Below are 15,380 nucleotides of genomic sequence, written 5' to 3'. Positions count from 1 at the left end.
CCAGATAAACTAATATTCCATTTTACAATATTCATTTTATTATCTTAAAACAAATGAATATAAAGTAGAACCAGTTTACAGCAAATAGTCCCACTGTGCATCTAGGCCACTCAAAAGTGGCACAGCATGATGTTGGCACATTATTAAAACTTGTGTTCAAGACATATTTACAATGATAAGAACAATTCTGCTTAAAAAAGGGTCTATGCTCAAAAATAACAATAATCACTGTTCAGTAGTCATGCCTATGGAGTAGCAAAGCCTTTACAGCACAAACGTCAAAGTCAAACACCAACACTGAGATGGTAAGAATTTCTGCTTCTCAAAGTCATAGGCTGAGGAGCCAACTGTATTAATTGCTTTGTCAGTTAATACTTGATATGTGCCGTTACATTATTGACCTGACTTTTCTCCAGATCAGAGGAAGAATCAACCCCCCTGGAAGCAAAATGATCGATGCCTTTCAAAATTAAATGATAGATTTTCATCTGATGTAACTGGCATCTAGTTTCAAAATTAGCAATGTAAACAATAAAAACCAAATTCATCTAATTGTGCAGTGCAGTAACAGATCAGTTCTATTGCACACATTTTAAAATGATATATTGGCTCATAATCTGAAAAAAATAAGTTACTTAATTAAAACAAATAAAACTGTGTGAACATAAGTGCCTGTAACAGTATTGTGGCTTTTTCAAAGACAGTTTCTTCCAGTTCTGTCTGAGGTGTGGGTCAAGGTTGGGCTGCAGCCCTCATAGAGGCGAGAGCTGAATGAATACGCACATGGAGCCTGTTCTCAAAGTCATAGCCAGCATAGTCCTCCTGCATAGTCCACAAAAAAAAAAAAATAGTGAATACAATAGAATTTTATTTTGTTCGTGCACTGCCCTGTAACAAGTCAGCTCACTCAGACAGATCAACGCAGTCGCTGTCCAGGCAGGTAGCAACACACTCATTAAAGAAGCAGACAGGCCTACGCTCTGCTCCTCCTGTCAGACTTTGCTGCATCTGCTGAGGCATGCAGAGATGGCTGTTAGAGCTATAGCAGAGAGAAAGAGATCTGTGCTCTGACAACCTCAGCTGCACGCCCACTGACAAAGTCAATGCTGCTGCACCAGACATCTCCATTGTGATTCAGCTGCACCCAGTGCACAACAGGTAAAGCAGGAACTATTTACAGTACGTGTGTAGACACACGCTAGTGTAGCCTTATGGAACTAGGTAATATTTATTTAATGCAAAAGGTGTTTAAACACCTTTCTGATATTCTAGGGGCTGATGAGTCAGTCAGGTAAGAGGTCCGGAACACACTGTACTCTGTGTACCACTGACTTCAAAGGGAACTAGTGGGCTAGCCACTCCTTTACTGGATATGCTATCACCTGAGCAGGCAGTGAGTTCATTGATCTGTCTCAAGAGTGGTGAGCCAAAGCGTGCACATCCTAAAAACTGTGATAGGTCCAAAAACTGAAGACAGAAATCAGACAAAATTCAAACTCAACTAATCGCTCTCAATATTTAACGGTTTGATCTCAGAGATCTTTGCCAGGCTTTGTCATGAGTTAAACGATTACTGAAGCCTATTTGTGTTTCGGGTAATTGAAAAGAGAAAATGGACAACACCCTCAGACTGCTACCTTTTCCCCAAGATAAAGAGGGAGCTCAGTGGTCGACCAGTTTCTGGAGGCCCAAGATGCCAGCTTCTACAAAGAAGGGATCTGTATGCTCCACGACCCCTGAACTAAGTTTGTAAATGTAGAAGGGGGCTAAGCTGAAAAATGTGCTAGGTTTTCTAAAACTGGCTCCCACTATATTAGGCCATGAACTTATCAACCACCCCTCATAGGACAGCTATTACCAGGATGAAGTACAAATCTTTAGAAAGTGTAAAGCAAGTAAAGAAACCTACTGTACCTTGGCCTGAAGCATGAGCATGCGGCCCTTTGCTGCAGACTGAAAAAGAAATATATAAATATTTAGACTATGTGACTTCTCCACCCTCTCAGATAAGCTAGACACAGTCTCTCTCTCTGTATCACACACACAAAACTTGCCTCTGGGGTGTTCAGCAGCACACAGCCCAGTTCATAGCAGGCGTAGGGCTGAACGTAAGAGTTGGTCAGACGACCAACCTCATCCCTCACAGCCAGATGGAAATACTACAAAATAAAAAAGGGGAACATTTCAGTCACGGCACACTAAACTGAATCAGTTCCAGCTGAACTAAAGACAGTACTGATTACTGAGTGATGAGTACGCAGTTTAGAAAAATCCTACAACTGCTGCTGCTGAGTGCAGTCGAGGTAGTCCAAGCTCCATACTTTGTATCATTAAACAGACATAACAGTACCTGAATGGCATCTTTGGTATTATGAAGACATTTGTTTATGGCACCAAGAAGTAGGTTTTTCAGGCCTGCACATGAGGCATCATCAATGCCCTGCAGAACTAAAGCAAGAAAAATACACCCAATGATACAACAACAAACAAGAAAACAAATTTACAAACAAAGCCTATGCTATTAACCATGATACAACTGAGATGTTTTAGAGACGAGTACCTTGTGTCATTGTCTGCAGCTTTGCAGTGGAGCAGTTGGGCAGAGCTTTCCACAGGTAAAGTATCTCAATCACCGACAGGATGCAGAGTTCTTTGGACAGACAGGGGCTCCTTAGCTTCTCCGCCTGAAGAAAAAAAAAAAAACGTGCATACACACTTTACTGATTCTCAGAGTAATTTAAGAGAATTTTCAGTACATAGTCAACTGGATACACACTCACCCTCTTCATGGAGAACAATTCTATCTGATTATTCTTGCGTTTGAAAAGTCTTTGAACATCCTTGAACACAGAGACAGCTCCCTCCAGATCACCTGTGGCTCCTTGGCAAACTACAGAACACCACAAGACATAATACAAATCAGGAGCCAATACAGAAATCAGAAGAAATGCCTGTAAAGCCTAAGTCAGCTGTTCCGTTAGTACCTCCAGTTAAATAGGCGTAGTAGCACTGGGACCAGCGAGACTCGGTCTTCAGTCTCTCAAAGGCCCTGTAGGCTTCTCTGTAGTTCAGTTCGATCATGCTGCACCAACCTAAAATGTTCAACAATCAGAAATTATGATGCAGACTAGCGCTGAGTAAGGTGGTGTGAAATCTGAGAGGGAAAATAGTACCTATTTCATATAAACACACGTGCTGAATCTCCCTCTGGTCAGAGGCCAGATCTAAGGCATCACTGAAGGACGTCAAGGCACTACTGATCTGGCACTAGAAAGGGGAACTTTGTGGTGTAAGTTACAGTTACAGTGACACAGTATTGACGATTCCTAAGTCACGAGAGCAATCCACATAGCATCAGATAAAAAGGGTCTATTCTTAACATGCATTTACCTCAAGGCGTTGGACTCTGCCTTTGAAAAACATGAAGAGGGAGGAGTTTGGATAGATAGCCTCCCTTTGTTGGAGAATGGACTTGGCTTCTGTTAGTCCTGTCTGTGTGTCTGTGCCGTCCAGAGCAAAGAAGGGCTGCACTACTGTGTGGTACCACAGGAGGGCCAAGCTGTAAGGGAAGAACAGACACTGTAATGAGATGTACTGTAATAGACTGCACTGCAAAACATGCCATTTTCCAAATTCAAATATTGAGCAAAACTCAAGAAGAATGGGTAAATGCTTTTTGAGTATTTGTTTGATAAAGCGGACTAACCATATTTAACAAACACTGGCATAGAGAAAGAAAGACGTATACAGCCCAGTGTGGTGTTATCATTACTGACATTTAGATAACTTAGCAACCCTTTAGACAGGGCCAAATTTCTACTGAAGATTTTAAGAAGGGGTTAAATACAAACATAGCCACCAATCCTTTTTATTGTAGTAATAAAAAGGATTGAAAAATGATTAATTATGAAGGCATGATTGGGCAATTTTACGCTGCAGTGGCCAGAGTCAGTCTATTATTAAAGCTGTCTACAGTGGGACCAGAAAGGATTTTTATGTACCGCGTTTCATTGATTTTGAATTTGTTACATATTTGATCAATTACACAGGGCTGAAAAACGTTTCATCATTTTAAGATGTTACCGATGAAGGTAAGTCCAGGTAAATCAGAATCCCAATTTTTCACTTCCAATAATGCCATGATTCATGCAAGCTGCCACAATAAGACGAGGTTTCTTCTCAGTCCTCCAGTGATTATGCTTCCATTGTTGTCATATTGTTTACAACTGAATTAGTTAAATCATATTTCAGTTCTAGCCAAAATACAGATACACAAACTTACTCACTCACGTACTCACGTCGCTAAGGGGGCCTTCATGTCCTTACTTTCACTAGCGTATGTGAGCGCTGACAGGCCTTGAAGGCGGTCGCCTGGGAAGCCCAGCAGGTTCACGATCTTCAGTAGGTGCGGCGGCACCATCGAGATACAGAGGTGGAAGAGGCCGTAACCAAAGCTGACTGAACCTTTTAGCCTATCCAGAGCTTCTGGGCTGATACCGTCAAGTCTCTGGGACGGGCTTGGCCCGGGTGAAGACGAGCGGCTGCGGTCGGACGGCTCAGAGGACGATGACAGAGACGGAGACGGCGTCGCTTGTTGTTCTGAGGCCCTTCTTCTGCTGCGTTCCTGCAGGTGTGTGATGTCGCTGTAACATTTGTTGTACATCTTCCAGGCTTTACGAAGGATCCAGCCTCCTTTGATATATGCTGTCGGATAATTGAAGTTGAGGTCAGTGAAATACAGAATTCTGTCCTTTACAATCACCTACTGGTGTTTAAAAAAAATCAACTATGTGCATTTTTTTCCATTTAACACTAATAAGTGTTCAGTCTTCATCATTAATCAAATGCTACTTAAGTTTCCCTTACCTGACAGCTCTTGTTTGATGAAAGACAGCACTGCAAGGTAAACCTGGCAGTCTGCAATGATAATCTGCCTCTGAAGTCGGTCCACTGCAGTCACCCCAGACCTCTGAGAGTCCGTCTGCCCACACAAATACCCCACACTTATAGACTGATGTGACAGACAGACATGTCAGCAAGCTAACAAGCCAAACCTGGACGCTATGCTCCAATTCAAAATGCTAATTTTCATGCAAATTGTATTTGTTCTACATACAGTAGCTTCAGAAAGTATTCAGACCCCTTCACTTTTTGCACACTTTATTCTGCTGTCGATTTAATTTTAAATAAACTGCCATTTTGTCCGTCAATCTAAACTCAATAACCCATGATGACAAAGTGAAAATTGTTTTCTTCAAAGATTTCTCTGTGCTTGTTTGCATTCCTCCTTCCCTTAATTCTGACCAGCCTCCCTGTCCCTACAAAGGTTCTCCGATCTCTAAAGCTTTGTTAGAGTGGCCACTGGGCTCTCGGTCACCACCCTGACCACGGGGTCCTTCTTGCCTAGTTACTTAGTTTGCTGAGCCAGCCAACTCTAGGAAGAGTCCTGGTGGTTCCAAACTTCTTCTATTTCACAATTATTGAGTTTCCTGTGTTTCCTGAAATAACCAAAGCCTCAGAAATGGTTTTATAGAGTTTGTTGAACTTCACATTTTGGTTTTTGTCCTGACATGCAGCGTGAATAGTGGGACCTTATATACACACACAGGTGTGTGCCTTTCTAAAACTATGTCAAATGAATTCAATCAAGTGCTAGACACATCTCGAGGAAAACTGGAGCAAACAAGATTCACCTGACCACAATTTGGAGTGCCAAGGGTCTGAATATTTTTGTAAATGAGTAATTTCAGTTTTTAGATTTTTAATAAATTTGCAAACAAAAAAAAAGAGACATCTAAAAACATGTTTTCACTTTATCATTATGGGCAAAATGGCAATTTTATCAATTTAAAATTAAACCTACAATAGAATAAAGACTGCAGAAAGTGAAGGGGTCTAATTAGTTTCTGAAGCCACTGTATATCATGTACATTCCATTAAATCAAGTGTTTGAAGAGGTTACTCACACTCCTTTTGATCTTGTTTTTAATGGTTTCAATGACACCAGTGTTTTCGCTCTCACACAGTCTCTCTGTAGCTTTGAGGTCCTCAAAGGCCATCTGCATTTTCTCCTCTTCAAACGTCATCATGGCATTCTACAGAGAGGTAGCCAGACAAAACACAGTTTAACATTATATTCAACTATAACCAAATGCTGGTGATGTCTTCAAAGTGAAGCAAAAATTCTAATCCTGGATTTACTTTTGGATAAACCCTGGGGACCGGAGAGCAGGAAAACAAACTGCACTAATCTGGCTTCTGTTACAGATTTCATACAAACAATTTACAGAAGGAATCCTGTATTTTACTTTTTATATATCTGAGATCAGCTTGTCACATCCTTCTTGTGGCACAGGTGAAGAGAGCATGTAGCCACCTGCACACAACCAAAACCTTACAAAATACTCCCAATCAATTATTAACTGATCATAAAATAAACACTGTGAAAGTCAAGGCAAAGGTAGAGAGAAGGTTAACTTGTTATTAGGGCTCATTATTTTTACTTTTTTAACAGGTATATTTGATAAAGAAAAAAAACTCTAATTCATTAATTAAAAAAATAAGATGGCTGAATTGGCGCCCATCGGGAAAATAAGGGAAATTCCTTGAATCTCATTATGAAACCAAAATGAAATTGAAGGGAAATTCATCATTTTAGTGAGCGTTTTAACCATAAGTGCAGAAGCATGTTTAGAATGCTGCTTCTCGACTCACCAAGAAACTCACAAAACTGGCCCCGAAACTCATCAAGGGACTGTGGTTCCTGAAACAGATGATAAAGAGAATTTAAATTATATGCTTTGTGAACAGGTAAGAGATAAAGGGGCATGAAAGGAGTTCATGGTTGGACTGACAAAAATGCATTGAGCCTGTTTCATGCATAAAGCACTGGACTGATTGGTTAGACAAAAGTATCTTGACTCAAAAGGAATGTGGTGATTTCAGCAGATACAGATATCCCTTCACGGTGTTGGTGGTGATTTAATACATCACAGAACCCCCTTACCTAGCCTCCCACAGCCATAATGCAACACACTATGACCGCTTAACAGTAGGAAATTGGTTAATACAAACAGTCACACACTCATTGTCAATTGCTGTGTATGAGTCTTTCACTTCACTTTTTTTTTTTTTTTTTTTTTTTTTGGCTGATGCAATCAAAACAGGATGACACCTAGAGCTAAACGCAATTAGTGGGAGAGATGACATTTAAGCTTTCCCCAGGGGGTCAGGACACATAGGGGCTGCCCTTCTGTGCCAGTCAACATTCAAGTTGAAAGCAAATCCTTCCCAGAGATTATCAACACTCATGATAACAAACCAGCATGACTGAGGAATGTACATAAAATCCTGCAACCTGCAAGTGGAGGCTGGTCAGAGAATGTGGGTTAGGTCAAGGGATCCCAATATTTTTGACTTCAAAATGAGGTCAACCAAAACTGTTTTTTTTTTTCTTTCCCCAGTTTGATTTGAATAGGCCTCAAATGGTTATCCAGTAATTCACACAAACGTTTGCTATGAAAAAAAAATCACAGTTTTGCATAGGATATTTGTTTATTTCAGCTTTCCTGTACTGTTAATTGTCTCGCACCCACTCAGGCTGGGGGGTCCCGATCCCGCAGGATGGGAACCACTGTGTAAGAGGATAATTTACAGGTTTAATCCTTGCAATTGGACTGTAAATCAAATATACAAAGAAAATAGGAAGGTGCAACCATCAAGCTGAGCTGAGTCAAGGTGACAAATTTAACACAAACCTGTTCAGAGGAACTGTAAGCCATTAAAGTGGCATGACAGGAATGTTAGCCTGCTCTGAAAACATTAGTTCATTTACACTGAAGACGATCACAACAAGTGCAACAGCCTATCACCAAACATCAAGAGCAGCATTATTACAATAAATCATTAAAGCTGTTTGAGCATCGCATGCCACACTCTGGGTGTGGATATTTGCTCAAAGTAATTTAAAGAAGATTCATCTTACTTGTGACCATCATATAGTGCTACACTAGGCAAGCGTGACAAGGATGTTGGGGTTTTGTATGGAGAAGCTAAGCACAGGCAGTGCTGAGGGGAATTAATGTATTTTGACAGTATTTTGTAAACGTTAGGTACACTTGTCACAACATTTAACGCCACCCTGTGGAAAATATTACGGTGTCCATCACTGAAATGTTTCCCGGACATCAAATCAGACTGACCAGAAACAGAAACATTGTGCTTGTTGTCTTTGAAGGAGACACACACACATACACAGACCTGTATGTCCTGAAGAGCTCGTCGCTCTCCTTGAAGCCATTGTTGAGGAGCATATTGATTCCTTTCAGAGCCAGCTCTGCGTCGTTAATACGCTCCGTCTTCTCCTCCTCCGCGTTTCCCGGGGCTGGTTGCGCCGGGTCCGCCATCGAGATACCCGATACCGGTGGTGAGGAACTGAACGCGGCCGGGGGGAGAAGGCGGGAGGAGACGCGCGGTTTGTCTGGTTAGTTTACTTACAGGCAGAGGAGTCTCAGCCAGTGGCGCAGTTTTGCGCAAACGCAGTCAAATCCATATTTCTTTCACGAGGAGACTAATAAGCGAATAATAACTAAAAACTGACAGCATGGGTGTGCAAGCTAGCCGTAGATTGACCCAGCGGTTATTTCGCTCTTACACATTCCGCCGCCCGACCGGTGCGTTTAGGTGCTTCGTCAGGAAATGCGATACCTTCAAATGCTACCGGAATTCTGTGTTTTACGGTCAGAAAAACACCGAAACGGCGCTGCGAGACAACGAAGCAATACTCATAGAAATCGAGCTTTTAAGAGGAGAACAGCGTGAATTAATCAGTTGTCGAGCTGTGAATATGTTATATGCTCCTGTCTGACATTCTCCGTAAGCAAGACTGGATTGCCAACCGAGCAAAGTGAGCCTTGGGGCCCCACACCTGCAAACGCTCTATCAAAGAGTTCAGTTTGATAGCTGCTGGCAGATGTCAGTTACCTATGTGCACGACTTTCCAGCAGTCTTTCAGAGCGTCACAAAAAGTCCGTGAAGGCAGCACCGGAGAGGGCGTGGTGTTTTTAGCTTGACATCCAGTCAGCCAATGAGGTGTGAGGAACAAGTTTACGATGTTCTTCACAAGTTGACGGTAACTTGCACTGTAATGAAATTACACCGTTATCTAAAACAACTCTGATCCAATTGAAAAACCCTTCACGTACAATGTAGGCACATGGAGATAAATTGAAATTATGGGTACAGTTCACCAAGTAAATGTGAATACATTTTTTTTCCAACATCAAAAATAAACTTAACACATATTCAAAAAAATGCAAATTATATTTATCTAATCTTGCAATCAAAAGTATACACGTTGCTGAGTACAATTCAACAATTAACCCCGGATTTTTCAAAAATCATGTGTCAGTACATGAAATAATGAGTTGTCACCATGATCACAAGTAAAAAGATATTTTTCAAGACCTTCTTATGGCGCAGAGAACTATTTATGAAGTACATTACATGGACAACAAGAGAATTAAAAATCAGTGGTCGCAACACAGGCATGTACAAATATGTCCAATTATCATGCATATTTTTTCTCATATCACAAATTTTGGTGTAAATGTACAAAGCAGGTAGGTAAACACTTGCTGAAGAATTTAGGTGTGTTAAATGCTTTTTTCGGGGGCCTATCTTACTTTCATCTTTATAGTAATATTGGCTACATGGTCCCAAACATGACTGATCAGAATAGTGAGAGTAGTGTATTGTATTTTGGATTTTCAACTTAGAGACACTGCTCCACAAAATGCAGTGCATGTTGTTTTCTGGTGTAATTGACATTAACAGCCACACAGAACATCTTCATGCATGCAAAAGGAATGCAAAATGGAAAATGAATTCAGGGCAACAGTAATACAACATGGGAAAAACCATGTGAATTCATGACCTGTGTGAAGACGCCATTTCTAGTTAAACCAGTTAAAATGCAGATATCTACATGTGGGGATGTGAATGTGAATATGAAATAGCTTGGCAACCCCTGAAATGTCACTGAATTAAGCACCGTGGGTGTAAACGTAATTTTTCTAGTATAAATTTTTGCGTCCAACAAACAAACAAAAGAACATTGGCTAATCTCTACCAAAGCACCGTCAAAAAAAAGCATAATTTGTCTTCTTAAAGTGCTGGGTTGCTCAAACTGCAGCCCTGACCGATCACTAGCATATTCAGTAGCATTTGATTGTCAACAGAGAAATAATTACTGGACCAATACATCAGGCTGTAAAACAATTATAAGAATATGTATTCATGAACTGTTGCCATGTTACATGATTTTATCACAAAATAAATACAGAAAAATGTTTAACAGAGCAGCAAATATTTTGAAACTGTCAGCTGCTGCTCACAGATATTTTACACACAAATACACACACTCACATTCACAGATTTACACACACACATACTCACACTGAAACACACTTCTCATAATACATATTTTACATTCTTTCATACAAACACATTCTCTGTCTCGGTAACAGATTGCACATGGTTGGCGACGGATGTGGTCCCAAGGTTTGTTTGATGATGATGCAGTGGGGCGCTTTTGTTCAACCCGGACACTCTTTGAGGTTGACTGGACCAAACACAGCAGAAAGCCTGCCGAAAGAGACCGGGTCTTCGTTGATCCTCATGTCCTGGATGCATCCCACATAGGACGATGTGACGGGGAGTGTCTGTTCCATTGCATACATCTCTGCAGCAGAAAGGTACACAGAGTGAACTGGTAAGTGATTTTGTTGTATTAAGCTGTAAAATATGTCAGCATTTTGCAGTGATATTTTATTGATATGTACCAAAAAAAAAAAAACTAAATTAAGCAGATTGACACTTGTATTAACAGACACTCACCAGGAATGCCACCCACATACAGGGGGTCTTTGGTCAAAGTGGTAGTGGAAGTTGGTGGCCCAATCTTGTAATTGTCCACTGTGTCCACATGCAGTTGCACAACATTTTTCCTCTTGATTACTAGAAGACACATGGACACATTGGTAATGGCACCCTAATAGGTCCTAAAAGCAGTGTTTTGTTTTTATCTTTAAAAATGTCTTATACAAAGCGACTGTGCATTTTACCTGAAATTTTATGAAACATTCCATCACATAAAGAAGCTTTTGGTTTCACTGACACCATGAATTCCCCTTTTCCATTGTTAACCTGTGCCACCACCTGCAAAAGGGAGCATGTCCAAACATAGTGCTTTTAGTCACATGAAGACAGAACACACTTGAGGTAAAGACACATGTTTAGTCTAGATTAAAATTTAGGATCTGTTTCAGGAAAATCCCCTAATATGGCAACAACAAACAGACACTGTGTAGTCAAGTCTCACCTCTCCTCTGAGCATGTAGATACTGAGATAGTGGCCCATTGTGGATCCATATTGCATCCTGCTGGAAGCACCAACATGTAGCAGGAGTCCGGTCGGGCTCCGTGGACGAATATTAAACAACAGCTCAAAGCTGGAGCCCACAACAAAGGAGTCATCTGAAATACAGAAATCAGAGAACATCGTGGTTGTCATTCATAGCTTTTTTACAGATGTATTTTAGACCATAAGTATCAAAACAGTGAACAGCATCATTTACAACATTAACTGATATGTAACAAATTTCCTTGGAAGTGCCCTTTCTGCTGATTAGAAATCCTTCTGTCTACAGCATAATCAGACTGCTATCAGAGTGTGTACTCACTGATAATAACATATGCTCCATTCCCTGAGAAATAGGCCCCTTTTTGTGTCGGTCCCTCGAAGCAGGGTCCAGCACCATGGTTTGCAGTTGGATTTGACATTGGTGCTCCATTCATTTTAAAATTGCGGATACAGCCAGATACACTTTGTTTTGGAAGGGCCTTTGACTGGGAAAAAAATTAATAAATAAATGAATAAAAATGACAGATGATATGGAAATGAATTTGTGGGTCTGGGTTTGTGTGAATTAGCCAGTTTTTTGTTTGTTTTTTTTTACCTTTAACTGTTTGTGAAGGGATTCTGGGGCACTGCCCAGGTACACAGGTGACATGAATTGCAGCATGGATGTCAACTCAGAATTTGTCAGCTGACCATCCTGAGCTCTGATCCCATCTACAACCAATCGGAACTTCTTCTTCTCCAAACTGAATATGACCTACAGTAAAAATGCCACAGACAAAAAGCATAATAAAGTGAAATTCTGTGATTCCAGTTATAGTTATAAAAAAGTGCACATAAGGTTGTGATTTAAATGACATGAGTGCACTGACCGAATGCCACTTTCCATCATTGTACTTCTCCCGGTTGAAGATCTCCTTTTGTTTACCCACAGACAGTCTGATCCTGCCCTTGGACATGTATAAAGCAAGATGAGAGTGCCCTCCTCTGGTAGCAGCAAAGAACAGCAGCCCTTCAGGAGATCGAGTCCTGACATCCACAGAGAAGTGGGGTCTGGGGAAGAGAAAGAAAAGCACCATCTTCAGTGTTTTGTGTGGGCTCTGACAGACTCAGCCAAGCACACATTGCATTTGTAAGTCTTCCACTGAAAGTTTCAGGTGTGTTCATGCATGTGTATTGTGCATTGTGAAATAATGCAGAGAGGCTAGACTTGACCTGGGCTGCAGGACCTGTAGTGGAAGACTGTAGCTCAGGGTGCTAACAGGGCCCCCCATGCGATAAGCATGGCGAACCAGGGCTGGCAGCGCACACATCGATACACTCTCATTTATCACCTGCATCCCGCCATCCTACAACAGCACACACATAAACAAGAGACACACTCAGCATAAGGTGCAAAGTTGGTCATTAAATCTTTGCTGGATCACAGCTCTTTGTTCACGGCTCCACTCTGTCTGTAAATAAAGGGGAGGGTACAACAGCGCATAGAGAGTGTCAGCACTTACAGTTAACAGACATAAAAACCTATATAATATGTATTAAGGATGTGTTGCAGACTGATGAATGGATGTAGCGCTTCATGGATTAATTTCATTATCAATGAATCTACAAATTATTTTCTGGATTAATTGATTAGTTGTTTGGTCTATAAATTGTAAGAAAATATACCCAAAATACCCAGTGCAGATAACTTTAAATTTAATCAACTGCTGCTGCTTTGCAGACTAGAAATACACTAGATGTCTCCATAAGAGAGTCAACCCCCAATTGGTGATAGTTTTGGCAAATGGTATGGTAATACATATGGTATGGTAATACAACCTGGATGTTATAATTTCAACATTTTCAGTTAGTATTGATGGTGACAGGTTGCTCAGTATGGATTTTGTAATTACAGCTATTAATATGTATAGAAGACACTTTTATTTTGTGTTACCACAACCGCAACAAACTCTCTGTTTACACAGAGGTGTGTTTCATTTCAACACAGTTCGGAATTTGTGCTTGTTTAACTTCTTGCTACAGCATGCAAGAAAGTAATTGCTTGCTAGGACTGAAGGGATTTCTGTTTGGCATACACTCAAGGGTAACAGAGATAAACTTGTAACAGAGTTGCGGAGTTTATAAAATGGTAAAAAGACTCTAAGATCATATTACACACAGTTTGATATATGCTTCTTCACATACTTCAATATGAGAACCCAATAAGTCATCAGTGGATCTACTACAAGTCTAGCTTGTAGTGTGAACTGGGTATTGCTGTTTTTGTGAACTCATTATTCAGGTCACTTATTGTTGGCCAGATGTTGGTGGAGCATAGATTGTGGTTGTGAAAAGGCCTCCTTTAATCAGATGCTCTGAATCAAATAACATAGAGTTTAGTAAATGATGATGGACATGCAAGATTCATGGTGATTTGAAATAGTGTAATCATGCTTTTGAGAACATACAATGAGAGTGATAATCAAACATTCAAGTTCCAGTAGGCCTCCCATATTTCACTGTAAGGCCTAACTTAGCTGTGAAATATTAGCATTTCATCTAAGGAAAGCTTATATCATAGTTATATCATAATGTTTGTGCACATTTGAGTGTTTCTCAACCTTAATGCTCGGATCCCATTCAGGTTTTCAAGAGATTTAAGACTAGTAATTTAGTGTTAGTGTTAGTCAAATCAAGACAAGTTTTTTTTAAAATTTCCCAGTATTATTTATACAAGTCTCGTTTGGCAATTGAGATATGTTCTAATCTCAAAAACTTGGCATTTAAAAATCAAGCTTCAGCTGTGTCCTTAAACGTAGAACACAGCAGTTTGCCATAGTCAGATTCATATGACATGAATTCACATGACTTTTCGGAACTAAAAAAAAGGGTCACAGGCCGGAAAATGTTGAGAAACTCAGCTGCAGATTGTGTTTATTGGATATTAACTGAGCTACCAGTAAGTTACTGTGCTCAAACATCATGATTAGTAATTTTATCTGTTGGTGAGCTTACCATTTCTATCATATCATAATCAGGCATGTTTGTTGTTGATTGTGCGTATTAGGTCTGATGCTAGTGAGTTAGAGGGAACGTGCTTGTGAATGACTGTTAGAAAGTGGCTCATTACTCAGTTACATGGAAGAAAGAGAAGAGGCATGAAATGATTTCAAGCTTGTTATTCACAAGTTTTTGTTCGTAGTTCTTGGATTTTTTTAAATAGAATAGACAAGGATACAACACATTTTATATTATGATTACTGGAACATTCATGCAAGTTTTTTATTAAAGCAAATGATTGAGTTTGTGCAAAAGCAACAGGACACTGTGATGCAAACTGTCAATATTAGATTCTTGTCAGCATCAGCGGGTCTTAGGGCTCCTTCTTCTTTATCTCTGGAAATAAGGCAGCAAAATATAATGTAAACAATGTCAACAAAACACAAACACATAATGAGAGTGTACCAGTACAAAAGTATGAAAGTTACAACAGGGAAAAATGAAGCTGGGTATGACTTACTGATGTGGAATCAATGATCATCAAAGTCACCGCGTTCATAATGTGTATGTTAGTTTTTACAGTTACACTTTGAAGTAAAATTGTTTGCCCCAGTAATTTAACAATAACATCTCTGGGTTCAGAGAAAGACAACAAATTTTCCTCAGGAAAAAAAATAAGTTGAATTATTACATCTAGTGGCAAGCTGTTCATTTACTTACAAAGAAATATCAACATTTCTAGAATGGATTACTAAATTGGATTATGCATGTAAGACAAACCCTCACCTTTTTAGGAATGCGGTCCAGCATCAGTTGAGCAATGGTGTCAGAATTACACACATCAAGAAGGACATCTCCAGAAGCCTTGAAGGCGTTTAAGTCCTCAGCCTTGTATAGATTCTCTGGCCTGCAAATGGAAAAAAAACATTCAGATAACATCCAAACTCAATATTTCAAGGTGATAAGTCTCCTGTAGCAG

The 15,380-nt window shown here is 40.1% G+C and overlaps 2 protein-coding genes across 3 annotated transcripts in view; both read right to left on the bottom strand.

The window, feature by feature from the left end:
* Nucleotides 1–20: 20 nt before the first annotated feature.
* Nucleotides 21–8,686, bottom strand: LOC121192851 (tetratricopeptide repeat protein 39C-like). The gene is made up of 14 exons (XM_041054778.1): nt 8,260–8,686; nt 6,715–6,763; nt 5,967–6,095; nt 4,867–4,981; nt 4,299–4,704; nt 3,391–3,559; nt 3,174–3,267; nt 2,985–3,092; nt 2,781–2,890; nt 2,561–2,684; nt 2,351–2,448; nt 2,055–2,159; nt 1,915–1,953; nt 21–822 (listed from the first exon to the last, which is right to left on the bottom strand). The coding sequence occupies exons 1-14, from the start codon at nt 8,403–8,405 to the stop codon at nt 733–735; spliced, it is 1,782 nt and encodes a 593-aa protein (XP_040910712.1). The 5' UTR covers nt 8,406–8,686; the 3' UTR covers nt 21–732.
* Nucleotides 8,687–9,343: 657 nt separating this feature from the next.
* LOC121192840 (laminin subunit alpha-3-like) overlaps nt 9,344–15,380 on the bottom strand; it is a 52,077-nt gene continuing 46,040 nt past the window's right edge. Inside the window, exons 69-77 of one of the 2 annotated variants that reach the window (XM_041054755.1) lie at nt 15,188–15,308; nt 12,635–12,768; nt 12,292–12,472; nt 12,018–12,176; nt 11,742–11,907; nt 11,381–11,535; nt 11,124–11,217; nt 10,897–11,016; nt 9,344–10,741 (exon numbers count right to left, since the gene is read on the bottom strand). In XM_041054755.1, the coding sequence (XP_040910689.1) occupies nt 10,596–10,741; nt 10,897–11,016; nt 11,124–11,217; nt 11,381–11,535; nt 11,742–11,907; nt 12,018–12,176; nt 12,292–12,472; nt 12,635–12,768; nt 15,188–15,308 (1,276 nt within the window). In that variant the 3' untranslated portion in view covers nt 9,344–10,595. Of the gene's footprint in view, nt 10,742–10,896; nt 11,017–11,123; nt 11,218–11,380; nt 11,536–11,741; nt 11,908–12,017; nt 12,177–12,291; nt 12,473–12,634; nt 12,769–14,565; nt 14,798–15,187; nt 15,309–15,380 lie in introns of those variants that run through there. The other variant, XM_041054756.1, reaches the window with a different exon arrangement.

The sequence above is a fragment of the Toxotes jaculatrix genome, chromosome 14 (assembly GCF_017976425.1).
Source record: "Toxotes jaculatrix isolate fToxJac2 chromosome 14, fToxJac2.pri, whole genome shotgun sequence".
Classification (NCBI taxonomy): Eukaryota; Metazoa; Chordata; class Actinopteri; family Toxotidae; genus Toxotes; species Toxotes jaculatrix.
This window is presented reverse-complemented; position numbering and strand designations above follow the sequence as displayed.

What these genes read in the sequence shown, in the direction of transcription:
- LOC121192851 (XM_041054778.1), bottom strand. Translation starts at nt 8,405, where the DNA reads ATGGCGGACCCGGCGCAACCAGCCCCGGGAAACGCGGAGGAGGAGAAG. An exon ending in CCAGTTTTGTGAGTTTCTTG is followed by an intron (nt 6,096 to 6,714) that starts GTGAGTCGAGAA and finishes ACCTCTCTGTAG; the next exon opens with AATGCCATGATGACGTTTGA. An exon ending in CATCAAACAAGAGCTGTCAG is followed by an intron (nt 4,705 to 4,866) that starts GTAAGGGAAACT and finishes ATTATCCGACAG; the next exon opens with CATATATCAAAGGAGGCTGG.